The sequence below is a fragment of the Pholcus phalangioides genome, unplaced genomic scaffold (genome assembly GCF_987345545.1).
Source record: "Pholcus phalangioides strain wild (caught in Gottingen) unplaced genomic scaffold, Ppha-v1.0 ptg000008l_1, whole genome shotgun sequence".
In the NCBI taxonomy this organism is placed as follows: domain Eukaryota; kingdom Metazoa; phylum Arthropoda; class Arachnida; order Araneae; family Pholcidae; genus Pholcus; species Pholcus phalangioides.
Window position 1 is genome coordinate 23,025,162 of NW_028301601.1, and position 27,159 is coordinate 23,052,320.

Genomic DNA, 27,159 nt, shown 5'->3' on the forward strand with positions numbered 1-27,159 from the left:
TCAAAATAGTCATTGGGACCTGTCATAAACCATAAATAAAGTTAGTAAAGGATTCTGGAAAATGAAGGGGGGGGGGGAAAAAGTGATCCAAGGATATACATCCAACGCCCATTTTTTTTTTTCGGGGTGGTATCTGTTTCAAACATGGTCGAAGAGGGGGTGAAAAAGAAGGGCGAAGATACACTCACATTCACACATTTATTCTTTCAGTGCTCGGACAAATGTGCTTCGCCCATCCTGCTGGCCAAAAGCCGCGCACCGGATACTGACTACTACATGTTTGTTTGTTTGTTTCATATTCATCAGTTGGATTCGAGTTGGAAATTTGTCGAGGCAAAGAACTGGATCCTTTTTTTTTCTTCTATTTTTTCATTTGTCTCTTTATGCCACGGATGCTCCGACATTGGCCCCGAATCGGGTGACGTCACGGGGGTTCATATTACTGCGCTGTTCTCACCGTAGTACTGGCAGTAAGCGGCTGAACACCAACCAGCTCTAGAGTATATCAGCTCTGCTTACCATCCACTGGAAGGACACTCAAAAGGGGGAATGACAGTTGGATTCCCACACGGAACAACAGAACAGACTTTGAAAAACTGAAGCGAAAATGAGATTGTCTTTCAACATGGTGCCACTGGTATCTTTCCTCGCTGCTTTGCGTATCCTGACTGAAGGTAAGTCGAGAGTTTTGCTTTTTAAAAATGTTTTTCAACTATAGCTTTTTGTAGCTTAAAGATTAGATCTGTTTGATAGATTGTACCCTTTGTATCATGGATTCACAATATTGGGATTACAGACCGTCAAACCGAAAGATACCCAGTCCACATCGCCATATGGCAATATCGGCTCATTGTCCTCACGGACAGACCAAGCCTGATTCGGATAGCGTTTGGATAAAATCGCCTTTCAATTAAATAATTTACATTGATCGAAACTAGTCTTGAGGTTACTTAACTTTCAGGGACAGAAATTGGTCTGTCAGCTAAATATCGTTTGCGAACGATCTTGTCCGTCGTGACTTGCTAGATTGAAAAGAAACGTGTTTGTTTGTGAAATTGGTTCCATGGACATAATCAGGCCTATGGACTGAATTGTTGTCTTGTTCTTAAACAACAAACGGCGAAAACTTAACAACGGTGAAAACTTATTCACCGACTGAATGAATTTCTTGGAATGAAGCCTGTTTATTGGTTAAATAACTTTTTTATTGACAGAAAGTTTTCTTTAATTTACCGAACTTTTATGGACAGAAACTTCTCTGTTTGACTACTACTAAACCACACACATGCACCACCTTGTCCATATTCCTCTGTGGAACTTCTAACGAATTGGTACATGTTGGAATATGCGTGTCGTGTCGTGAACCTAACGTAAAATATGTTTCTGTGCAATGCCTGTTATGTGTAGTGCAGCCATCTACCATCAAATTTTCTAAATACGAGTGAAGTGTAATGATTGAATAATTGCACCGTTGTAGAGGTCTGTTGCTCTCTGTGGCGAGATACTTTTTAACGGGGAGATCGGTTCGTACCGTGCCTCGAAGTTGGGAACCACAGAAAACTAACTTCAGCCGACCGCCACTGTTGACTTAATGCCTTTCTTATGAAAAGACAAACTTGTTCATCAATTGAATGACTTTCTCAGAAAGAAACTTGTCTGTGAAATAACCTCTATTGGCAGTATTTAATCTTTTGTTTAAGCAACATGGACCGAAACTTCTCTATCTTGACTGAACAACTTTCTGGGATAGAAATTTATCTATCAGTAAAATAACTTGTTGGAAATAGAAATAGAAATAGAAATGCATCTAGTAGTGAAATAACTTCCATGGACAGAGAGGTTAGTCTTTTTATTAAAGAACTTTCATATGCAGAAATACAAATACAAGCACAAAGGCCCCAATAGGCAATTTGCCCAACGAGGTTGCTGAAAAAAGACACCCCCATAAAAAATATTGATGTCAAATATAACAAAAATACAGCAACCAAATATAAAAGCATATATCACGAAAGAAAAAAACCCCTAATAATTAATACAATATAATGCACTGCCCATGAAAAAGGTTATATGGTTGTCTGATCTAAGTATGGATAGCTTCTCGATTTATCCCACTAAACTCTTAACTGGTGTGGTAGAGCCATATCAAGCCCACGCATTGCTGATCTTGCCACCCCCTTTAGGAAGAAATGCATCTGGACCCATCCTATTTTCAGTACCTTTTAAGCTAGTGGCTTACACGTGTGAATTTAATTTTTTTGAGCGTACGTTAATCACATCTATTCATTTTTAATAATTCAATTTTGTGTTCAAAAATTTAATATATATTTTTTTCAAATTTTTCAAAAGTCATGTATCGCTTCATTTCTTTCGAATGTGCGCCTTGATGGAAGATCATTTTGAGAAATTATTATTTAGTATATATAAAGAAATTCGAAAAATTTATTTAGTGACTTGATTGATTAGATGAATAAGTCACATGTAATATATTCTCCAATGTAAATATATTCAAGAGATCAAATCTTTATTCACAGCTAAAGCCTTGTGTGCCAACTAGAGCACGCGTAATTCTCTGCAGCCCCCCCTCAACCAAGTGTATGTCCCCTCTGTAGGTATGGTCTCCAAAACCATACGGGCATACTCCAGTCCAGGACGAACTAAGCTTAAGAAAAAAAGGAAGAATGGCTTTAGGAGAACGCGAAGAGACCCTTTTTAAAAATGAAACTGAGTTTTTTTTTACCACCGCTGAACAGTGCCGTCTTAACGCATGGGCCCACCCGGCCTCAGGGCCTCAAGAGAAGAGGGGCCTCACAAAAATGAGATACGGTTGAAATTTTCTAGAATTTACCAGGTAGGGCCTCAGAAAAACCACTTGGCCCGGGGACCCATGATGCTCTTAAGACGACCCTGCCGCTGAACAATTTTCAGAAAACCTACGCTGCTCATCAATGAGAATTCGAAAACTGAGAAACTTCTGTATCGACTAAATTTATTTCTCAGACTAAATAGATTATTGAAATAACTTTGCTAGATTGGCAGAAACGCGTGAGTCAGTGAAATAACTTACTCCATAAAGAGAGAAACGCGTCTGTTTGTGAAATAACTTTCATGGACAGAAACGTGTTTTCCTACTAAATTCCTTTCTTGAAAAAATAATGTTCATGTACTGAATGACTTTATTATAGAAAGAAACTCATCAGTCAATGAAATAACTTTCATGTTCAGAAAGTTGCCTTTTGTTTAATGATCTTTCATGGACATAAACTTCTCTAGCGACTGAACTATTTTCTTGGACAGAAATAACATTGCAGTAACTTTCTGGAATGGACAGGAACGTGTTGGTCGGTGAAATAATTTTCTTCGATTAGATCGAAGCATGTCTATTAGTAGAATAACTTTTCTGAGCAGAAACGTACTGACTGTTTCTCTTGGAAAGAAAAGCTCGCTCATCGACTGAATGAATTTCTTAGAAAGAAGCTCTAGTCCAGGAAAAACTTTAATGGATAGCATTTAATCTTTTGTTCGATGAACTTTCATGGACAGAAACGTCTCTATCGACTGAGCTACTTTCTCGGACAGAAATTTGCCTACCATTAAAATAACTTGCCTCCTTCGACAGTAACGTGTTTATCAATGGAATAAGTTTCGGACGAAAACTTCTCTAGACAGAAATTCGTATATCATTGCAATAACTTGCTGGATTGCACAGAAGCATTTTATCAGTGAACTTGTCTATCACCTAAATGTTATTCCTGGAGAAACTTGCCCACCGACTGAATAACTTACTAAAAGAACGCGTCTATCAGTAAATAACTTTGATGGACAGAAGTTTCTTTCGTTCAATGAATTTTCAGACCAGTCTGTTAAACTCACCATTCAAGAATTTTCATCTGAGTTCGTGTCAGAGACGCGATTACGGGTGCTAATCTTCTGATCATGAGCAGAGACGGTGCTCGTCGAAAGCTGTTAGACACTTGCTGTGGCACTCCGTATAATGTACATATGATACCAGTATTTTAAGCATTTGTACTTGTAACTGCTTTACAGTAAAGGATTGTGATGTAGAACAGAATGTACTTACTCTATTCTTGGAAATGAAATTTTCATGGAAGAAAATTGAACGATTAATAATTTATTTTTTCAGCCCAGAGTTGCAACAACGGAATGGGAAAACATGTCTTCGAATTAGTAGTTAATTACCGAATGGGTGGCAGCACCAACGGATTCGGAGTATCCAAGGGAGAAATCGTAAGTAATCCATTATTCCATTATACCTGAGTCATTTTATTGAACTACTTGTCTTTTGGCCATGCATATTCACATGAAATGCTGTTTCCTTCCAGATCACTTTGGTCGACAGTCCCTTACGAGTGCTCCAGACATGCAAGCAACGCTGTGAAGATGACCCAAAATGCCTTTCTTTCGATTTCAACCCGGGCCAAAGAGTTTACTCGACTCATCAGGGTGACGGCCGGGATCATTCTTCTTCATCTGTCAACAACCTGAGCGGGGCAAGCCAACACGGAGATGGTGGCCAACCTCCTCAGACACATGGAGCTCTTCACTCAAACCAACCTGACACCGAATACAAGGAATCCGTCTGTCATCTCTACCACGACAGGGCGTCTCCGGATGGCGGCGACGTGTTGGTCCGACACTATAATTCTTTCCACTTCAATAAGGTTTGCTTGACATGTAAGTACGCTATGAAACGATTGAACTCACGTATGCAGTCAAACCTCCCAGTAAGGGACCTCTGGGAACCTCTATTTAAGGAACGAGAACGGAGGTCTTGATCTGTGTCCCCTTGATACCCTAGATATCAGGGGTTCAAAAACTTTCCACTCTACCACAGTGCCGTCTTAACGCATGGGATCACCCAGGCACAGCCCGGAGGCCTCAAGAGAACAGGGGCCGCAGAAAAATGAGAATTTTTTGAGAATTTTCCGGGTAGGGCCTAAGGAAAAATCACTTGGTCCCGGGGGCCCATGATGTTCTTAAGATGGCCCTGCTCTATCACGCCCTTCTTCAGTATTTTTTTTTTTTTGCTCACATCAGTCCCCCGCCCCAATTTAAGTCGATACATAGAATCCTATGTTATAACCAGAGCTTTTATTGCCCCCCCCCCCGGACCACTCCCTCGCTCCCAGGGGGTAATATTGCTCACTTTGAAAAACTAGAGTTATCCTCTAGGTAGAGGATACCTCTGTTTAAGGGACGGAGTACTTCATCTGCTTCATCTGCGTCCCCTTGAATAACAACTCATTTACCTCTGGATAGATGATACCTCTATTTAAGGGACAAAAAATCCGGTCCCATGGGTGTGTCTCCTTCACTGTATTTAAATCTCTGTTCAATCTATCTCTTCGCTTGGAATGACCGTGGAAGGAGCTACATAATGCTGTCTTCTCGTTATTTCAACAGCATCTAGGCTCAACACCGAATGCGCAAACCGTCTGTACGTCTTAAAACGAGTCCCTGGACAAATGTTGGAAAGCCTGACCGACCAAGAGACATTTTCCACCAACCGGACCGAATGCGAAGAGAAATGCATCAACGACCCGAACTGTCTATCCGCAAGCTACGACAGGGGTGGACAGAAATGCCGCCTGAGCCGCAACACAAAGGCAATGAATCCGAGTGGTTTCCTCACAGATTCCAACAGCGACTACGTCGAGAACATGTGCCTTTCTGGTAAGTACTAGAGACATACTCTGCTCAATATAGCACGGTAATTTCACATCCATCAGCTGTTTATACACAGAACTGCACCGTAGCCTAGTTAGAAGGATTGGATATACGTGTTACTATTTGATTACGTTGTACTTGAACGCTGATGCCATAAATATAGGGGGGGGGGAAGTACTGGTATCAAGTTTTTCCAGTTATATCCTTGCCCTACACAATGGCATTAATGGTATGGACGACGAAAGAAAGGTTGTAATTCAATGATCACATTACACGAACGGCATCCGTTCGAAATGAAGTCTCTCGAAACTAATCCAACAGGATTATTTAGTCATTAGCCTGAAAGTTACGCTCATCCAACTGCGTTACGATGCTTTTACTTTTTCCCCCCATTATGACATACACATACTGGCCTGTTTTCAACGTGATATCAATCGTTTTTGCGATTTATGTCCAATCATTTGACTGATGGAACTGAGGACAGTTCAAGTCCTGTCAAATCATAGAATCATAAGGGATTTATGGCCGATATAGCGGCTAAAGGCGTTCTTGTTTTTGGTCTTCGCAATATTTTAGTCACTTATATTATAGTATTTATTATAGGCCGCAAATTCGACGGACTATGCTGGATTGACATTTTCCGAGTGCTTGTCCTCTTTGGTTGTTCTCGAGACCTCGTGATCTGAAGTTTTGGACTTCCAGACTTTAGCTAATCATCAGTTTTCTTGCGACCTAAGTGAAAGTTTTCGAATCATATGGTTTCTGTGCTGCGTTCAATTGAACCTTCACCTTTTGCAGCACAAATGGACTGCTTCCACTGTGTTATGGCTCAATCTAGCTCTCAAATCACAGGTTCTCAAATTTGTTATGCTGCACGTTCATCTCCGTTGCTCTCAAATCTCACATGGAACCAACCAATTCATAATCTATCACGATGTAGATCCCTTTTGAGTGGGTCTATATTGTGTTGTATTTTCGGTGCTAAGATATTTTTTCCACATGACATAATCGAGAAACGCGGTTAACTATGTTCGTACGCAGATAAAGCAAACTTTTGATTCAGTTCAATTCAAATGCAAGGAGGTCCATGGCCTGCGACTTATTCACGTAAACAGTCCGTAAAACAAAAAAGGTTGAGGCCCTTGGCATAGAGAAATACTGTTTTTTAGTTATCGTTATGCCGTTTTACACTAGCGGTGAAAGCCGAGTATGTAGTTATTGCTATCCCGTTTTACACCACTGAGGGCTGATTTTTTAGATATTGCTATCACATTTTACACCACTGAGGGCTGATTTTTTAGATATTGCTATCACATTTTACACCACTGAGGGCTGATTTTTTAGATATTGCTATCACGTTTTACACTAGTGAAAGCTGATTTTTTAGTTATTTCTATCGTATTTTGCGCTAGTGGTGAAAGCCGAACTTGTACTTATAGCTACCTCGTTTTACGCAAGCGAAAGCTAGGTTTGTTACTTTTTCTATACCGTTTTAAGCTAGTAAAAGCTGAGAGTTTGTTGTTTTCTCTCAACCGTTTTACGCTAGTGAAAGCTGGGTATGTTGTTTTTTCCCTACACAGTTTTACACTAGTGAAATATGAGATTTTAGTTAGTGCTACAGTGTCTCGTTTCACACTGGTATAGTCTGATTCATTCTTTTTTTAATTATACTTTACATAGAGAGAAATCCACTCGCATTGAAACTTCAATATTTCACTTGTATTCGCGAGCATGAATTTGCACTTTAGTCCTTCGCTTTAAAACAGATGATATCAACTTCACCAGTTAAGAAACAGCCAGATACCCAATTACCATACAGTGACATGTAAACATTGTTTTTTCAATTTCCGCAGAATCCCAGGCTTGTCCAAATCGTGCCCACATACTGGAATCGGGCAGGAAACCTAACAACGCCGTCGAGCTGGAGACTGTTCTGACCCAACATTTCCAGGGCTGTTCCGACATCTGCGCCCAGAGCCTCGAGACTCGCGGTTACCTCTGCACGGCCTTCTACCACGAAGAAGATACTTGGCTCTGCACTACTTACATGTACCACCAAGACCCATCCGATCCAACCGAGGAGACAATGATCCCACATCACGACCACAGCATGGCTAACAACGGGAACGCGTACGCAAAGAGCAACGGAGATTTCTACCGGGTTCTGTGCGGAAGCGCAGACAGAGGTAAGGCATTGGCTGTCTTTTTTTTTTTTTACTTATTTAACCATTAACAGACCTGCCGGTTATTCTAATGACGGTATAGAAGTCAGATTATGCACAAAAAGCCCTATTCATGGCTCTTGATTAAAAGCGATATCTTAAACGGTATCTGCTACTCCCGAAAGTCGATGGAACGGTTATAGATTATCATATTTTGCGCTTTTTAGGCCATGATCATCTATTTTTTCAAGATCCTCAAAAGAGATTCATGTTTAGGAAAAATATTAAATGCTGATTAACTGTTACACAGCACTCAAAAAAATGATCATATTTTCACTGCTATATATTACTGAACTCGCACAGACTGAGAAAGAAAGATCACACTTATATTTTACAACACTATGTCTATCAATCAGATCTATCAATTCGACCTTCATCAATGGAACCCTGATCAAACCTCCACCATTGACTAGACGTTTTTTTCCCGTATAGGTTATTAATGTCCATTATTTGTCGTAAGAAGAAAAAATTAAAAATTGGTCGTAACATGTGTTCATACATACGGGGTGTTTAACAGATATTGTCCAAAATTAATAAAAGTTCTGACGGTTAAAAGTCTCCGATCAAAAGTTGCGCAATTGTAATTTTCTTTATATTTCCCACAATTATTATTTTGCGTAAGTCAAACGATTGCAGCTTAAAATGTACTTTCTTTTTTCCTGCTATTTTTCCATATTTTCCTTCAATTTCAAAATAACCACAGAATTTTAATCCCTTTTGGACTCTCTATAAAACACCCTGTACATCAAAATACAAAATAGCCTTATGTTTTGTAAAAACTTTGAGAGGTTATGACAGATTCATTACTTTACAGATTGGCAATGAATCTATCGGAGATTTTGTACAAAATTACTTTTTTTTTCTATTCATAAATCTGATTCGCTTCGGCGTAGAAACTGATTTTTGTGAATTGAAATGGCTTCAAATAGCTAAGAATTGGGATAACTGATGGCTATTCGAGAGATAATTGATGTGCAGGTAAACTAGATCCGAGTGAAAAGACTCATTCACTGTTTATTACTTTTATCTTAATTTAAATTTCCTCCTCTTTTGTTACCTTCTTTTCATCAGCTAAGTAAATAAAAGTTCTTTTCATCAGCTTTCGGTTCTGTACAAAGAATACCTTGGTGTCATTACGTGTCACACGAATATGGTGCTACGAGAGCTTAAAAACTTCACCATTTTACAGTAAGCAGTGATGCTGAGAGCCCCGAAATAAACCTTAACCTGCACTAAACGAGACAGCGAAAACTCAAGTATGAGAATTTCAGTGAAATATCATAGCAAGAACTAAAAAAAAATCAGCTTTCATTTGAATACTATGAGATTTTTCGAGTCAGATTTCATCTGAGTCAAACGGCATAGTAACGTTAAAAAGTTCCCTTAATCTGGACAAGATAGTAATATCTAAAAAATCATCATTTCTATGTTTTTTAACGGGATGGCAAAAGTTTAAAACTCAGGAAAATTCAGTTTGACCTGTATGAAACGTAGTAATAATTAAAAAAATGTTTTCGCTAGTGTAAAATTTTGGGGTACAACAATTACTTAATAAAACACAACATTCACTAGTGTAAAATAGGATCGTAATAACTTAAAATTAGTTTTCACTAGTGTAAATCGGAATAGTAGCAAGTGAAAATTCAGTTTCCGCTAGTGCAAAACGGGATAGTAATGTCTAAGAAATCAGTACTAGTGTAAAACAGGGGATACATCAATAACTCAAACCTCATCTTTCACTACGGTAAAACGGAATAGCGATAACTAAAAACTCAGCTTTCACTAGTGTAAAATGAGATAGCCAGGTTTGGAAATTTTTTGCTGTAGAGAACCTGGAACGGACCTACCTGAGTATAAGGAACCCGGCTTGTCTAATGATGAATAAATGTACAGCAAGAACTTGAGGAACTTTTATTTAAACCGACAACTATAGAAGAACTTTCTTCTGAGGAAATGAAATTGGTTCGCAAGATATGCTACTATTTCAGATCATCCATCACAACTAATATGGAATTCCTCTTCTTTGAGCGATGTTTCAACGACAGCTTATTGCTTGTAAAGGTTACGATTGAGACATCTGAAAGAGCAGTTTGAACGCTATAGTCTATGATAGGTTATCAAGACAAGATGAAGATGTGTTTTCTAACCTTTAAACAACGATTAATAATCATGCAGTATAATGCAGGTTTTTGCTCTTCCCTGCTCTCATTTTCTGCTTCACGTTATTCGATTATTAGATGTTTACATCAACAACCAGACAGTCGAATGTTTCCCAAGAAAACGACTAGACGTATCGCATCAGGTCGAGGTTAAGGTCTATTCCTTCCAAGAGTGCCTCGACGAATGCATGCGCCGCTATAACCGCGACTGCCATTCAGTAGAGTACAGCTCCAGGTTTCAGTCTTGCCGATTTAGCAGCCAGGCGAACGGAGTCAGCAAGCCGAATCTCATCGACGATGACTCCTACGACTATTACGAATTCAAGTGGAGTAAGTAGATCGATCTAACGAAACTCGCACGAGTGTCCAATCGGTAGCCGAATGTAACTCTCCTGGAAACTTAATTATGAGTGGGGTCTGTTCATACTTTTTCGTTCATCGCGGACAGCTCACCATTAACTGGATGTCCGTTACGGATATTATGTGTCCAATGACTAGAAGCCATGCCAAGCATATAGGGCCTCGTTGAAACCTTTCGAGTTTTCAAGCGTGTAATATCAAACGAAAGTATGAACAGGCTTCCTCGATAGGGTTGTAATTGATGGTGAAGGGTGGTGATGGGTTTTGCCTGACATTGGTGAAGGTCATGTGATGTATCTTTTCAATATTGCTTTATGTATTCTTTCAATGCACCCTCTTGCTGACAGCTTACTTTTCCTTTATTACTTCTGCACAGTGTTATCACCGGGGATGGTTCAAATCGAATTTATCATTATTCACGGTTCGTCCTAACGAATTGTGGTTTGGTTGAGCGATTTTGGGAGGAATGAATCGACATCCAAAAAAGACATAATATAATTACAAAATGTAAAAAAAAATGCTGCAAAGCAACCTCACAAAAATATGTGCTCAATAAAAAAAAATTATTTAAACTCAGAAGAAATTAGAAAAATAATTTCAGAATTAATGGCAGAAATTACTCCCATATTTAGAAAAAACTATTCCCATAATTTATGGAAATTCTGATTTTATGAAAAATTATTCTGGAATCAACGAAAAATTATTCCAGAATCCAATCAGCAAATAATACCAGAATCAAAGAAAATTTATTCCAGAAATTATAAAAGAAGCAATTTTTTTACAATCAATGAAAGCATTTATTCCAGAATTATGATTTAAAGTACAGTATTAGAATTTCAAAATTAGTGGAAACAATTTCATAATTCATGTAAGTTAAGAATCAAATGAAAGAAATTATTTCAGAATTGTCTTTATTCAAAAAAGGCATTTTCAGAATTAGTGGGGGAAAAGACATTTTCAGAATTTGTAGAAAAAGACATTCAAATTCAGAATAAATGAAATCCTGTAATTATTCTTATGCTGTGTCTGATTTGAGGCCATGATCCAAGGCCTTATCGGCCCATTCCTAAAGACTCTGCTCTTATTCGTAAAATACATCTACGATCAAATATCACTGATAAAAATCTTTCCGATGCCCAGAAAGACCCAAAATTCCTCTTGATAATATTTGGTAGATCACGTTTGAATTATCCTCGGAAGTATTTTATGTATACAAATAACTCATTGATGATGATCTCATTTTATGATGGTTTTTCCTCCCCGAAATAGTTCGAGGAAGCGGAAACCGAGGACACAGTTTTGTACACCGACCAGGATACGGACCAATGAGCGGCGGACCATCATACGGCGGTCCATCCCGCTGGGGACACGGCGGACCAGTCGTAGGAGCAGGCAACGGTGCAGCAATCCACAACCCATCGATCGCTCAAGCTGGCTCATGGGGAGGCGGACCACCAGCCGGATCAGCGTGGGGTTCCGGTGGCTGGACTCAGAGCATCCATTCCGGAACGGGACCGTCGTACCTTCCTTACCATCCGAACAGGGCAGCTCCTTGGGGATCCGGCACAGCTCATAGCTGGAACCAGGGCGGCTATCCACCGGCATTGCCTCCGACTCAGGGACACCACGCACCCCCATCTCATCCGGGAAGCTACCCACCGACGAGTGGGTTCGCTGCTTATCCTCCACCTGGACCGTTGGGAGGCAACCATATCTTTCCACCGGCTGGTCATCCTCCACCTCAACCGTTCAATGGTAACTACGAACTTTGTAAACCCGGTTCCCACTATACTGCCGGGATATTCAGAAGGATCGGATTCGGAACCAGACTCAGGAGCTTCTACATCAGGAGAGTTGTTAGGGCCGAGAGGGAAGAGGAATGCGAGAAGGCTTGTATCGATGAGAGAGAATTCATCTGCCTGTCTTTCAACTTCAGGTAAGCATTCCCCCCCCCCCCCTTGGATACGATCCATTTGCAATTCATTTTAACAAGGGACCAACCCCTTCTTCTTGAACTGGACTTGATGCGCTCATATTTTTATATTATCTGTATATATATAGACCAGTGCAGCCCGATAATTGCGAGCTCAGCGACCAAGATTCCAGGCTCCTCCAGCTGAACAACCCTGGTCATTTTGAACAGGACACCCAGTTCAACTACTACGAGCGAGACGCAATGGCTGCAAACGGTATACCAGGAGCTGGCGGACCAGCGCCAAATTGCATCGATGGTAACTTTTCCCACTGATAATCTTGTAATAATTACTTAATATGCCAATTAAAAGAAGGGACGTATCAGGAGATTGATTGGGACTGGAGGACCAAAGCTGAGAATCCTGACTAGAATGTGACCGAAATCCTGACAGGAATGCGACTGGAATTTCAGACTGGAATCCTGACAGGAATGCGACTGGAATTTCAGACTGGAATCCTGACAGGAATGCGACTGGAATTTCAGACTGGAATCCTGACAGGAATGCAACTGGAATTTTAGATATCCCTCACCATGGTCCCCACGAAGGTGGGACTTACAGGGCTCCGTCCCGGGGGCTCGGGACAATTCTTGTCACCTTTTTGTTTTTTAACATTATAAAATCATTATAAACGGGTCCCCATGACAATCTGGCCTGGGGCTGGACAGATATCCTAGCCTAAGCGACCTAAGCTGGGAATATTTAGGAATGCGACTAAAATTTTAGACCTTCGCAGCATTCCTGCCCAATCTAGTGGCATCTTTAGTGACGTAAACACAGGTTGAAAATCTCTCTGATTATTACTTTCAATACAATTTTATTACAAGAATATCTCACAGTACCTCCTTATGTCGGTTCGGTTCCATAGATACCTTGAATGTGGTGACACGCTGTTTGGGAATCATTCATCTGAGATATCATGAACAGTGTTCTGATAACAATGCTATTGTGAAAATATTTTCCGAGCACTTTTGGAATAAGTAGGATTATCACAGAACTCTTAAGCAACAATAGTTTTTGGAAATAGTATTCTGGCGGCAACAGATCTTTGATACTTCAGTATTCAAAGTAACAATATCTATAGTGTTAGGGGGTGCTTTTTCAAGTCAACAATGGTATCCAAGGCAAATATACATATTTTTTTCACAAGCTTTCGGGGTTACACAGTTTTCAATTCTTTCTGTACAATAATAGCTTTATCAATTCATTCTTCGCAACAATAGTTTTTTTTCACTTATTCAGGACAACAATAGATATTATTTATTCTAGACAAAAATAGTTTACCTTTAACAGTATTCAAAGCAACAACAACTTCTAACAGTATTCAAAGCAACAATAACTACTAACAGTATTCAAACCAACAATAACTGCCAACAGTATTCAAACCAACAATAACTTTTTACTTTGTTCAGGGCAACAATAACTTTTAACAGTATCCAGATTTTTTACTTTATTCAGGGCGACAATAATTTTTTACAGTTTTCAGTGAACAATAGTTGTTTTTTTCAATACACATATATTCGATACTCAAGACAACAATAAATATTCAACAGTTATTCCGAGATGAAATAGTTTTTTCAATAGTACTCTATATATGGACAATAATCGTTTTTTTCAATTATTCAAGGCAACAATTTCATCTCAGTAGTATTTAATTTCCAATATTATTTAAGAACGAATTTTTTTCAACAATATTTTTTCAATACAGCCTACATCAATTCGATGCAAAAAATAGTTTCCCAGTAGTACTCATCTCAACAATAGTTTTGAACAACAATGCTCCAAGGAAAATAACTCTTTTATAATTTTCTAGACGAGTTATCAACAAACAGTAGAATTTCAACATTGTTACCCTGACCATAAGGGTAAGCTGACTAGTCTCTAACCAGTTCCCTGTGAACGAATTTTATTTTGTTTTTCTCACGCTAGAAATTCATTAAAAGAAGCCCTGTTAAAAACCCTGGCTTGAGGGGGAGGCACCCAAGAAATATTTCGGCCCAGAAGCTGCGGGATCTATGGACGATGTTCAAAGTGTTGGTTTTTTAACTGCATCTGTGCGATATATTTTTACATTTCCATGCAGAATTTCATCAATATGCGAAATTAATTTGACTTACAGTCAGCCAATCGTGCAGTCCGGACGGTATGGAATTCACGATGAAAACCCCAGAGGGTTTCTACGGCCGTATCTACACTTACGGGTTCTACGACTCTTGCTTCTATGACGGCAACGGTGGCACCACCAGCGTCCTCAGGATCTCCAGAGGAAACGGATTCCCACGATGTGGCACTCAGCAGGTATGAAATATTATTACTAGAGCCTGGATTATATGCACTAAAAAAGTGGCAAATTATGCACTGAAAAACGCTGAAATATATACACTAGAAAAGGTGAAACATGCACTAAAATGCTGAAATGTGCATCGAAAAAAATAAAGATAAATCTTACTTAAATATGCTAAAATGTGCTGTGGATAAAAAATATGTGCGAAGAATTAAAACAAATTAGTCTGATAATACCGATATTTGCATACCATTGAATCATAGCACAAAAAAAAAAAAAAACGAAAAATGAAAAAATTTACATATGCATTTATAATAGTGTCGAAAAAAGAAGGAAATTCATAAAAATTGCGAAAACTTGCATTTAAAAACCACCGAAATATGCATGAAATAAAAAAATATGCCTTAAAAAGTCTTCAATATGCCCTAAAGGACAAATACGTTATACATTTATTGAAGAACATGCGTGAAATTCAAATATATATACAGTATATACATTTAAAAGTGTTGAAGTTTCTATAAAAATGATAAAGATGCACAAAAAGAAAAAAATAGGCACATAAAAAGAGGAACATGCATAAAAAATAGAAAAAAAAATGTTTATTAAAAGCACTGAAGAACCTAGGAGAACTAACCTAAGAGAGCCTAACCTAAAAGAAAGGAAAAATATGCAGTAAAAAACTAAAAAATATTCGAAAAAAAATGAAGAACACATGTATTTGGAAGTACAAAAATTTGCATTTAAAAGTGCCAAAAAATGTGCCCTAAAATGAACAGTGCTAAATGGAAATGGTCATTTCTTGAAAAAGTTACATAAATTTGATCAAATTTGAAGAATGGAGCTATAAAAATAATTTTGCACGTTGTACTTTTGTACAATGCGATCAATAGAGGGAAAATGCTAAAAATATACACTTATTCCAAAATTTCGGGTGATTTTATGCATTTGTATGCACTAACTATAAAAAGTGCTAAAATATGAAATTGAATTTGCCTATAATCCGGGGGCTCTACTTATTACACATCATCAGAGGGTATTCAAAACGGGGAGAAAGAATCTAATTGGTCATGTTGAAATTTGCAACCAATTTTGCAGGGTCCCCTCAAAGGTTATAAATTTTACGTTATGAGAGTCTAGCAATATTTCATTAAAAGAAAGGGAAAAGTTTGGACTATACAGAGGTGTCGAAAGTGTTCCCATGACGGACGTTAATTGATCGGCTTGGTGAGCATCAGAGAAAGTGCGAATGTGTCCATTGTCATTGACCATGAAATCGAAAATTAACGAGTGAGAGCTCGAGGCTTCAATGGACAAAAACAATGGCTGCACAGACAATAAATGAAAAAGACAAACCTTGTCGCTAGAATCGGCCGGAAGAGCATTTATCAGCTCTTTCACTTTGTTTTGTCAATGGACATCAATGACAAGTCGAGCGTCTAATTATCACCAATTATTTGCTTTTTTTTCCCTCCCGACAGTGGCGTAAATTGATCTGAGATTCACCGCGACAGAATTAAGGTTATTGAACTGTTCATGATACGTTTAATTTTTTGATTTAGGGCCTTAATGGGCACAAGGGGGACTATAATAACAATTGGGATTTAAAAGTCTCAAAAAAAAAAAGACGTTTCGTTTAAACATTTCTCAAGTTTATTCTCTTCATGGAATAATTTCAATGTTGGAATCCATTAGAAACAATATACACATTCCAGCAATCACCCGGGAAATACGTATGGTCTGGAAAAATCAGGAAAATATCCATGTTATTCACTTGGAAATTAGAGATGGTCTTTAATTTTTTTCTCATGGAAAATATCCGTGGTCTGGTCATTTGGTCTGGAACCATCTGGAAACTATCCATGGTCTTTAGGTCTGGAATCATCTGGAAACCATCCATGTGGAAATTAGAAACGTGGTCTGAAGTTTTTTTTTATCACGTAGAAAATATCCATGTCCTCAGGGTCTGGAACCATCTGGAAACTATCTATGTTAATTACTTAAAAAATTAGGGATGTCTGGAGTTGTTTATCACATGGAAAATATTCACGGTCTCGAGGTCTGGAACCATCTGTAAAATATCCGTGGTCATTTGAATTGGAACCATCTGGAAACCATCCATGTTAATCATTTGGGAATTAGGGATGGTCTGCAATTTTATTTTATCGCGGAGAAAATATCCATGGTCTCTAGGCTGGAATCATCTGGAAACTATCTATGTTAATCACTTGGAAATCAGGGATGCATGGAGTTTTTTTATCACATAAAAATATCCATGGTCTGGTCAACGAAAAAGTATTTACGCTCTGGGTCCATGGATTAAGAGTTCCCATACTTCCTTAGTAGCCTTGAGAATTAGATCGGAATGCTCAGTATGTCGTGATACACGCGCCCGATCTTGAAGAAATTATAAGGCACCCCTAAACTGCCGTGACGGACACTGGTTAGAAATCCACTCCCTTATCATTCTCAATATAATTTAATCTACACAATATTCCACCGAGTCCTGATTTTACCTCAAGGTATAGTATCACTTATCTATATAAGGCAGTGTTCCTCAACAGGGCTATATGACCTCTCTCCCTCCTCGCAGCCCTGGGGTGCAGGTGAAACTGAAGTCAAAGGGTAGCCATGGCGGTTGATAAAATTGGTTCACAGCCTGGCTGGACAATCTGTTGCCCCGATATCCCCCGGGGCACATAAAAATTTCGACCGGGCATGTATTTTTTTCGATCACATGCCCGACGCGGGCACATAAAAAAATTGAACACCCGTTTCTTAAATTTTTTTTATCAATGATGCAAATGTTGGCAGCCCGCAGCCATGATGCAAATGTGAAGTTAACGCATTTTATTCAATTTTCACGGTCCTAATACTCTAGAGGCCGGTGCGGTCGATCATGGGCCCCTCATATAATGTGACTAGACTATTTGGAAAAACGGAAAACCTCAGTTCCAGCGAAATAGCACTTCCTGATGGTTAGTCATATAACAGAAGAGGTTTCATAATTTGCGTGAAAACGTGAAAATATATATATATTATCAATATCACAGATAAAAATTCTGTGATATTGATTCTAAAATTGTAGAAAATATTCACTCAAAAATATCAAGAAAAATATACTTTGCAAAGATATGGTACTTTTGCTGCCACCTATCAAATAAAAAACTAAACTATCTGTTACAATTTTTCAAGTAAAGTTGATTGTTAGTTTCAAACCGGTACGCGCATTATGAAAACAAATAAAAATATGTTAATACCATGTATAATTTGTTTTTATGCTGCATACCGGTGTAAATTTCATGCACCAAAATACTGGTAAATATGTTTTCATGTTTGCCTCTAGATCACTTTTTGCAAATACCAAAAAAGCAAAAAACCAAAAGAAACGATATTTTGGCGCACGAAATTCACACCGTTATGTAGCATAAAAATGAAAAAAAAAAAAATATATATATAGTTTTATACCCTGCCAAATGTTGTTTATTTTCACTCTGCACATTGGTTTAAAACTAAAAGCCCTTTTATTTTAATCATTATGACAGATGGTTTTGTTTTCATTGAATAGGTGGCAGCAGGATTCTAGCTTGAAGCGGTTTCCTCGTATCCTAGTATTTTTCGGGCGTGTAAAATTTTGATTCGGGTATTTGTATCCTCTTCGCTCCAGAAGTACACATATGCGTACTTAACTCAAATGGTTCTAGTAAAGACCTAAATTAATTATTTAATTTTCTTTTTAAAAAGGTCATTTTGACATACAAATGAACACAAATCAATCTAAGAAGGATATTTTTCAGTCACCAGTTTTAGTTCAGGTTTGAAGAGGATAATTTTCAAGTACATGCTCGACCGGGAATGCAAATTTTTAGAGATTTATCCGACCCTGGTTCTCAGAGAGACCTCTGAATTTAAAAAAAAAAATGCATTGGAGAAATGGTGTCTACACCCAGGATCCAGTGGAGCAACTACAAAAGAAAGAGAGGCTGATTTGTATTTCGTCGGTTGAAGTACTAATACTTGCTCAACTTACATAATCATCCCCAACATCCAGGGTGGATCCGTATAAGCCCCCGTCAAATCTCATAAAAAGAATCCGTAAATCCAACTTTATGTTTCCTTCACCTTCAATACCCAATCCGTAAGTCCGTAGACAGTAAATACCACGGATCAGATTCCCTTTCAGTTATCAGGATTATGTTCAGGAATGATAATAAAGGTGATGGAGCTCCCCCTACGTGGGAATGGAACACCCTGCATAGAAATCGAAGCATAATGACCGTTCCTGAATGGACATTTATCAACAAAAAAAAAACCGTGCAGCGATCATCAATTCGAGGGGATCTTCCTTTTCATATTCAGACGCCCCTGAACTCGGCGATTGGATGATGTACCCACAAAACGATATGATTCATCTCTGAACCCTAATGGATGTATAGAACTATTTCCGTGTGTTGTACATTACGCTTCTTTTTTTGGCCTGGGACATCATCCGGTTCGTAACGTCAGTGAGAAGATCGCTGTTGTAGCCCGTGTCCATCCCGTCCGCTCTGGACAATTTCCGTTTCCGTTCTACGGACAGAATAAAACTCGGTCGTGATGAGACACGAGGGAAGAGGGTGAGGTGCAAAAAAAAACTCTCCTTTACTACCTTCATTTTAATAACTGCAAGCGTGACGTGCTATTCATGCCCAAATAGCAGTTTTGTGATTATCACAGAAAGAGCGGAAACATATCAAACACACTTTTATTATGTTATGACCTCCAAAATAATAATAAATAATAAATAAATAAATGAGATAATGGAGGTGAAAAAGCAGTTCCTCGGAGTCGACCTGAAACTCTGCTGGGGCTGGGGTGAGGGGGGGGGGAAGGTCACTGATTCCGTCATTTTTTGAATATGATTTTTTAAACCTTATGAGAAAAAAAATTAACATATTTTGCAAGTCAAATATATCACTGACATCCAAAGCCTGGACAGTTCTCGAATTGGCTGGACAAGCCTCGGCTTTAGTATTGCCTGCTTTTGCCAATAGTCTCTTTCAGACTTTGGGCTATATGCGAAGTTTCCAGTCATTTCTCGAAGTGGCCAGACTTAAGACGTAGACTATGAGTCACCGTCAGCCACAATTAAGTCACTGACTTTCCCGCCATAATTTTTTCACGGGCTTTTCTTTTTTGTGATTTCTCTGCCGCAATTGAGTCACTGGCTTTCCGTATGGTCACTGATCCCATTTATTATGCTATGCCGGACCGCCCTTATCATATGTGGGCCCGGTGCAAAAATAATTTGGGGGTCCCTTAGCATCAATTTTAGCTAAGGGGGCCGGTTTATTATTTAAGGGGCCTGGTGCAAAAATAATTTGGGGCCCCTTAGCATCAATTTTAGCTAAGGGGCCGGTTTATTATTTAAGGGGGCCCATATTTGGTTTATTAAAAGTAGGATAATTTCCAGAATTGATGAAAATTCAGAATTAATGAAAGGAAAATCCCGGAATTGATGAAATTGGGAAAGAAAAAAAATGTGTTTTTGATTACTTATATTTTTCAATCTATTACCGTAATTGGGGTCCCTCCCCTCCAAACCGCGGGGCACGGAGTGACCGCACCTATCGCACATCCGTAAGGGTGGCTCTGATACTATACCTTCAAAATGATAATAACAATAAATAAATAAAATGAATAATGGAGTTGCAAAAAAAAGAGTTCTTCGGACGCAACTGCTGCTACTCCGCTGAGGGGGAAGATTTTGAATTTTGCCATTTTGAATATGATTTTTAATTCTTATGAAAAAACTGAATATAGTCTATATATGTGCGAGTTACACACGAGCAATGTTCAGAGTCTGGCCAGTTCACGAATTGGTTGGGCAAACCTCGAAGTACAGCCGTACTAATGTCTGCTTTTGCCCAGATCCTCTTCCAGACTTTAGGCTACAAGCGACGTTGCTCGTCATTCCCGAACTGGCCAGACTTTAAACACTGACCATGAGGAATGTTCATTTCTGGGATTCATATGATGATATTGCGATGGAACCAACCTTAATTAAGGAAAGGACTTGGTAGGGTTCGCAGGTGGTTTTTTTGGGACACAGGCCCTATAATGATATTAAGAAGGCTTTGTTTTCATAGGTAAGTGTCGCCTTCAGCCACAATTCAGTCACTGGCGTTTCTTTCTTTTTTTTGAGACTTGTCAGTTACAGTTGTGTCACCGGCCTTTCAAGTATGTTCTAAGTCAAAGTCTGGTCCTAGTCATAACCTCCGTAAGAGAGCCTTCAATTTTTCCATCTCAATTAATTCCTATGATCATTTAGCCTCTCTCCTCGATTTGCCATTCATGTCAAAAATATCAAATGTCTACGCACATGTAACATGACGATTTTTGCTATAACCCCTAATCAATTTTTTCATTTCCCAAGTACGGCGATGTCATGACCAACATAGTCGTGGTGCAGTTCAATGATAACGTCCAGACATCCAGGGACAAGAAATATAACCTCACATGCTACATGTCCGGACCGGGTGAGACAGTCGTCACGTCCAGCTACATGGATACCAGGACAGACGGGTAAGTAGTCGGTGGTTATCAAATCTATTCGGTTGATACCTAATGATAGCAGTTATGATTATCATACTGATAATTTTTGTCTTGTATCAGGCGATACCCTACGCAGATCGAGCACCTTCCAGCCCAGAACATGCTAACGTCCAACATAGTCCTCAGGGTCCTCTACAGGGGAAGTCCGACCAACACGATTGCTGTCGGTGACTTGCTGACATTTCGGCTAGAAGCGAGAGGACATTGTAAGATAAATATTCAGCATAAACTACAATATATTCATACTATTCTGATTATAACTTAGTAGACACGGAGCCATCTTAACGTATGAGCCCACCCCGAGCATAGCCTAGAATGCTCAATGATAATGAGGTCTGATACAATGATTTTCAGAAATATACAGGGCGGATACTGGTGAAAGCCCAATAATTACACACGTGATTCTTTGTGAGAAACTAATATGGAAAAGGATTTTTCAGTTTTTTGATTCGACCAATAATTATGGAATTATAACACATTAAAAATACATGACGTCACTTTCGAGTCCTGCCAAATTCACCGAACATGGGCCAAACGCATAACTTGGCGATTATAAGCTGATAGCAATGTACAACCCTGAGAGTATTCCAAAAAGTTTAAGCTGTGCTAACCAGTTTTTTTCCCTTGTCCTTTCTCTAAAAAAATTCACATAACAGCGAGGAGGGAAAAATTACCACATTTTGGCAAAAAAAGTGTTGATTTTGAGAAAAACAAAATTTCCAATAGATCGTGTTTGGCTAAAGTTTCACAAATCTGGCGATAAATTTGCCGATGTAGTGGGACTAAGGTAACACGTAATAACAAGGCTAACATCACCCTACTGGAAGAGGAAAAAAGAGCCAATCGTGATGGAAAACAACCGAACTTGGCTTCTAATGAAGTTGAATACTTCAGTTCATTTTCAATTAGCGGCAACCCGCTTTATGGAGGAATTTTTTTTCTGTAGGGTGTTTGGCACGTAACTGACAGAAAACTGACGCGTCGCGAAATTTAAAAACGTTATAATTCCCTTAATATTCACCCGATCCTAAAATGGAAAACACTTTTTGGTATTACTTTTTCACAAGCAATCACGTGTGTAATTATTGGGCGGTCAATCGTATCAACTCTGTACATATAAACAGGTACTCTCATCTGGACACCGCCCACCCAGAATATTACTTTACCCGGGTGGGGGGTGGGGCACGTTTAGACGGCCTCCATACATAAACGATTTCAATCATCTAAGTTCCTTGATTGACACCAGTTTTTCTCTTTTCACAGTCCACTACGACTACTTCAGTGACATCTTTGCCACCAACGTCATTGCCAAGGACCCATACTCGGGCCGACAAGTTCACCTCATAGACAGCAGGGGGTGAGTGTTCAATAATCGAATTTATACGCAAACCCCCGTTATTACGACCCCCCAAATGACCGGTAATTTCATTCGATGTATATATAATGTTGTGATGCTTGACTTTTCTTTATCTCCCATAGATGTCCTGTAGACCTGTATGTATTCCCAGAACTGCAAAAGTCACCGGATGGCGCATTGCAAGCCGATTTCTACGCCTTCAAGATACCAGATTCCAACCTGTTGGTGTTCCAGGCAACTGTGAGGACCTGCCGAGGACCGTGCGAACCTGTAAGTTGTCCCATTCAATCACGATATTGCATCAGGTCAAATGAATACATCACGTTGACAGGCGTTTGGTGATTATTGGCTTGTATCGCTGACTCAAATTGTTTTTCCAACTTGACGGTTAACAAAAAAATCTCTTATCTCACCCAGGTGATATGCAGTGACAGAGGCCGCCCCGGTTCGTTCCCATCATGGGGTCGCAAGAAGCGTTCGGTTGCCAACCAGACCGCCGCGTTGTTCGACGGTAACTCCAACCAAATGGACATTCCCGTCGATAACTCTACCGACGAAGCCGAAGTTGTCCATGACCTGTTCAAGGTGTTCTTGTCGAGGACGGACATGCCAGCCGAAGCTCACGCAGGCAAGTATCTTGAATCATTTCTTCTAATGCCATGCTCATGTTCGATGGTGCTGCCTGTTACGTTGTCCTGCATATTTTAACTATTACCATCACTGTGCGGTAGGCACCTTGAACTTTCACTCGTATATCGGGGTGACGTAGATGAGACTTTAACAGCTCATACCCCTCCATCAACGCTCTGCCAGTTCAATGCAGTAGTGCATGGAGGCCATGGTTGGTATAACCCTATTGGAGAAAAAGTAATATGTGTAATCATGAAGTATTCACAATGACATATGCAGTGTATCAATTCTAGCAGTACAAGAGACTGGAAAGAGTTAGCCATTTAATACATACACACGTTAAAGACCCGGAATGTTGGGTCTGGATACATCGATAAGACTTTAAGGGACATAACATCAAGAATTATTTTTACTTCAGATATTAATATATCTTATTAATCGGTTGACTGATGAAAATCATATCTCGATAACATGTTTGCATGTAAATTTTAATTCTTTTTTTTAAATTTTTCTAGCACCGAAAGTAGCAACCGTATGCGTTGCCCAATCCGGATACTACACACTGGTTGTCTTGTCGATCATACTGGTTTGTGGAGTAGTAGCAGTAACTGGATTGGCTTATTTTTTCTACAGGAAATCAAAACTAGCCGTGAGTTCATGTCTTTTTAGAAAATATTTACCATAGTCTCACGCAAATCACAGATGATAAAACCAAAACTATGTTTATAAATTTCCAATAGATGGCAGCACGAAAAAACAAAATAAAAAAAATCAATTTTCCAATGAGTATATATGTATATGGCAGCATCATAACTGGCCTGAAAAAAGGGGACTTTGAACAGGGTTACCAGCTTCGAAAACTCAGAAAGAAGGACGCCTGCGCACACCGTTACTAACGTCACTTTTCTAAATTTTCACAACATATGACGACACTATTCTCAACAATAAAACCGGCTGTAACTATAATTTATCCCAACTGAAATAGACTCACTTAAAGAAAAAAAAAATTCTGGGAATTTTTTACGGATATTGGACATTATATGAAAACCCCACAAAAACATTCACATCAATGAAGATGATATGTTTGAAAGTGGGAAAAAATTTCCTGAGAAAAAAAAGGAAAATAATTTCGGAAACCTGAAAAGAGAGGAGAGCAAAAGTGCGAATTTTCCGAAACAGGAAGACGCACGAAGGCTAAAATTATTCACCAGTTGTAATTAGTAATATCTATATGGGTTGAACTAAAATTGCACCTCCATAGGTGTAGGCATGGCTCCCACAAGGGCGAAGCTGACAGGGCTGTAGCATAATAATTCTCATAATTTTTTGCTTTCTCATGCTATAAATTAACTATAGAAGGGCTCGTGATAACTCTGACGGAGGACCCGCAAAAGATTCCAGCTAGGGGCCTTCTCCAGGATGTGGAGGGGGTCATGTATGTACGCTCACTATACATCATCGAGGAGAATGCAAGAAATTACGATCCTAAATACGGGTCATAATTAAATCTTTTCAAAAATTGAAATTTATTGCTTTAAATGCAATTTTTGCTAATTACTGCCAAAATTGCTAAAGGGAGTGGAAATAAAGGGCTGCTAACAATTCGCGGGAAAACAAAAATGTATTTCCCGAAAAAAATATTCAAATGATCTGATGACCATATTTCATTGAGAAAAATAAAATTCTGTAAACTGGGATCGCAAATGATAATCCGTAAAATACGGGACATCGCCAATTGTCATCAAATACATTGTCAGAAGTAGACTCAACCACCAATTGTAATTAAATTTCTAAAAAAAATTTAATTACAATAATTAAGACGAAACCGTTAAACATGACAAATATGCAAGATGTATATTTATAATTTTTGCCATAATTATCCCTATCACAGCCTTTCATAATATAATTTATATATTATGAAAGGCTATGTGTGAGCACTAAACGTACTCACGCACACACACACACACACACACACACACACGCTAAGGGCATCATGACTTTAGTAAATATTGTAAATTCAAATAAGTATCGTTAGGACAAATGAATAAAAAAACAGGAACATCGAAAATTACTGAAATGTCCCGTAATTCGGGACACCAGTGGTCCGGCAAATTGTTTCAGGCATTTTACTCGTCCTCGTTTTCAGACAGGTTGAGAAATACTGATCTAGAGGATGTCGGGGGGGGGGGGGATGGCCAAGCAGCCACTGTGCGGTCGTGGGCACCGTGCTTGACTCTCATCGTGAGGATCCAGGTTCGGATCCCAGTTGGCGGCACATTCGTGGTTGGGTGAAGTTGTTTTTCTCACGATTATCCAACTTGAGGCGCGAATCCGAGCTGATCTCGTATTTGAAAAAAAAAAAGTGCCTTCGCCGAGAGTAGGCAGCCCTTCAACATGATACTTACATAACATGATAATTTAATCATTTACCAATTTCACTTAAAAATGTGGAAAGAAAGATGGTCGCACCAGCAATAACGCGAAATATGCACGCAACTCTGACAACGTAAATACGTTAGAACGTTACACATTCACGAACCGTACATTCCGACATGTACCGGCTCGTTGGAAATTCCGCAGAGGAATGTGTACGAGGTACATTCACGGGTAATTAGTACTGTATAATGTCTTATGACAATTCTTCTCGAGTATGAAATTCCATGCTAACGATGTATTTTGGAAACTTAATTCAAACGTCCCTCTTTCATCAACCCGCAGGCTAAGGTCGCAGCATCCAGCGGACCACCACCGGGACTATCCAACCTCTACATAGCCAGCCAATACAACTCGGCACCTAAGCTCGACGACCCAAGCGAACCGATCTACACGGACCCGTCACTCTTCGAACATTCCAGAAGCACGAGGAACATAGCGAACATCGCCAAATCATGCAGCAGGAACGACTTCAGTTGAAGCAGACCCATGCTGTTGGACCGAGAGATGACTTACCCCCCGCAACCTCCGACCAAGGACCAGTGGCTTGAAGTTTGGTGTGACCAGACATTGTGACCTTATATACATATATTTGTGTGTGTTTGTTTGTTATCCATGTAAAATTTTAGGACTTTTGGTACTTGTCTCAAGGCTTTTTCTCATCTCTCTCTGATCTTGCCTCGCAACATGGACTTTGTGACTTCCCCTATAAAACTGACCTCTTCCTGACTTTATGTCCTTCTCGATGTTTCCGCCCTATTGATGGGTCCCTTCATGCGATTTAAAAATGAGAGAAAACAAGAGAGTAATGTGTACATAGAATGTTGCGTTTCAACATGATGTTTTTTCTTTAGCATTATTTATATGCTGCAATTTTGACGAGCACTTAACATTGTACATTGTTATTTTTATATACTGTAATTGTTTTGCATCTTTATACCTGTAACGCTACTCCTCTACGCTGTTTATAAATATCGAATAAAACTGTTTTGAGCATTTTCAGTGGCAAATTGACTCGTGATATTGTGTCTTTGAGTGTGTTCATCACCGTGATAGATTCCGGGGGGCGTACACAGGGTCACCCGTAACAGACGCGTATAGAGGGAGACCCCTCCTAGCACCAGGTTTCTTTGTTCTTCTGTGAGAGAGGGGAATCCAAAAATCAGAAAATGAAATTTCGTAAATAAATACAAGAAAGAATTGGAGAAAATTTTCAGAATAAAAGAAAATAATTCCAGAATTTATAAAAATTTAGAATGAATGAAAGAAATAGTTTCGGAACTCATTGAAGTTCAGAATTCCAGAATTGACGAAATTTCATAATTTATGAAAATTCAAAATTTCCGAAATTTTATGAAATTTCAAAATTTATGAAAATTCCGAATTTCCAGAATTGACGAATAGAGGACAATTCATATATTTCCAGAATTGATGAAAATTCACAATTTATGAAAGAAACTATTGT

General features: G+C 39.0%; 1 protein-coding gene across 2 annotated transcripts; it reads left to right on the top strand.

The window, feature by feature from the left end:
* The first annotated feature begins 466 nt into the window (after positions 1-466).
* LOC149084025 (uncharacterized) lies at positions 467-26,696 on the top strand. 2 transcript variants are annotated; one of them, XM_089234370.1, is made up of 16 exons: positions 467-674; positions 4,142-4,245; positions 4,341-4,692; positions 5,422-5,691; positions 7,539-7,871; positions 10,145-10,396; positions 11,696-12,362; positions 12,488-12,657; positions 14,519-14,697; positions 21,096-21,244; positions 21,335-21,480; positions 22,538-22,631; positions 22,754-22,901; positions 23,049-23,259; positions 23,777-23,910; positions 25,980-26,696. In XM_089234370.1, the coding sequence occupies exons 1-16, from the start codon at positions 608-610 to the stop codon at positions 26,172-26,174; spliced, it is 3,471 nt and encodes a 1,156-aa protein (XP_089090496.1). In that variant the 5' UTR covers positions 467-607; the 3' UTR covers positions 26,175-26,696. The 2 variants fall into 2 exon arrangements, with proteins under 2 accessions (XP_089090496.1, XP_089090497.1); XM_089234371.1 differs by lacking the exon at positions 10,145-10,396 and having other exon boundaries at positions 490-674; positions 25,980-26,264.
* The last annotated feature ends 463 nt before the right edge of the window (positions 26,697-27,159 follow it).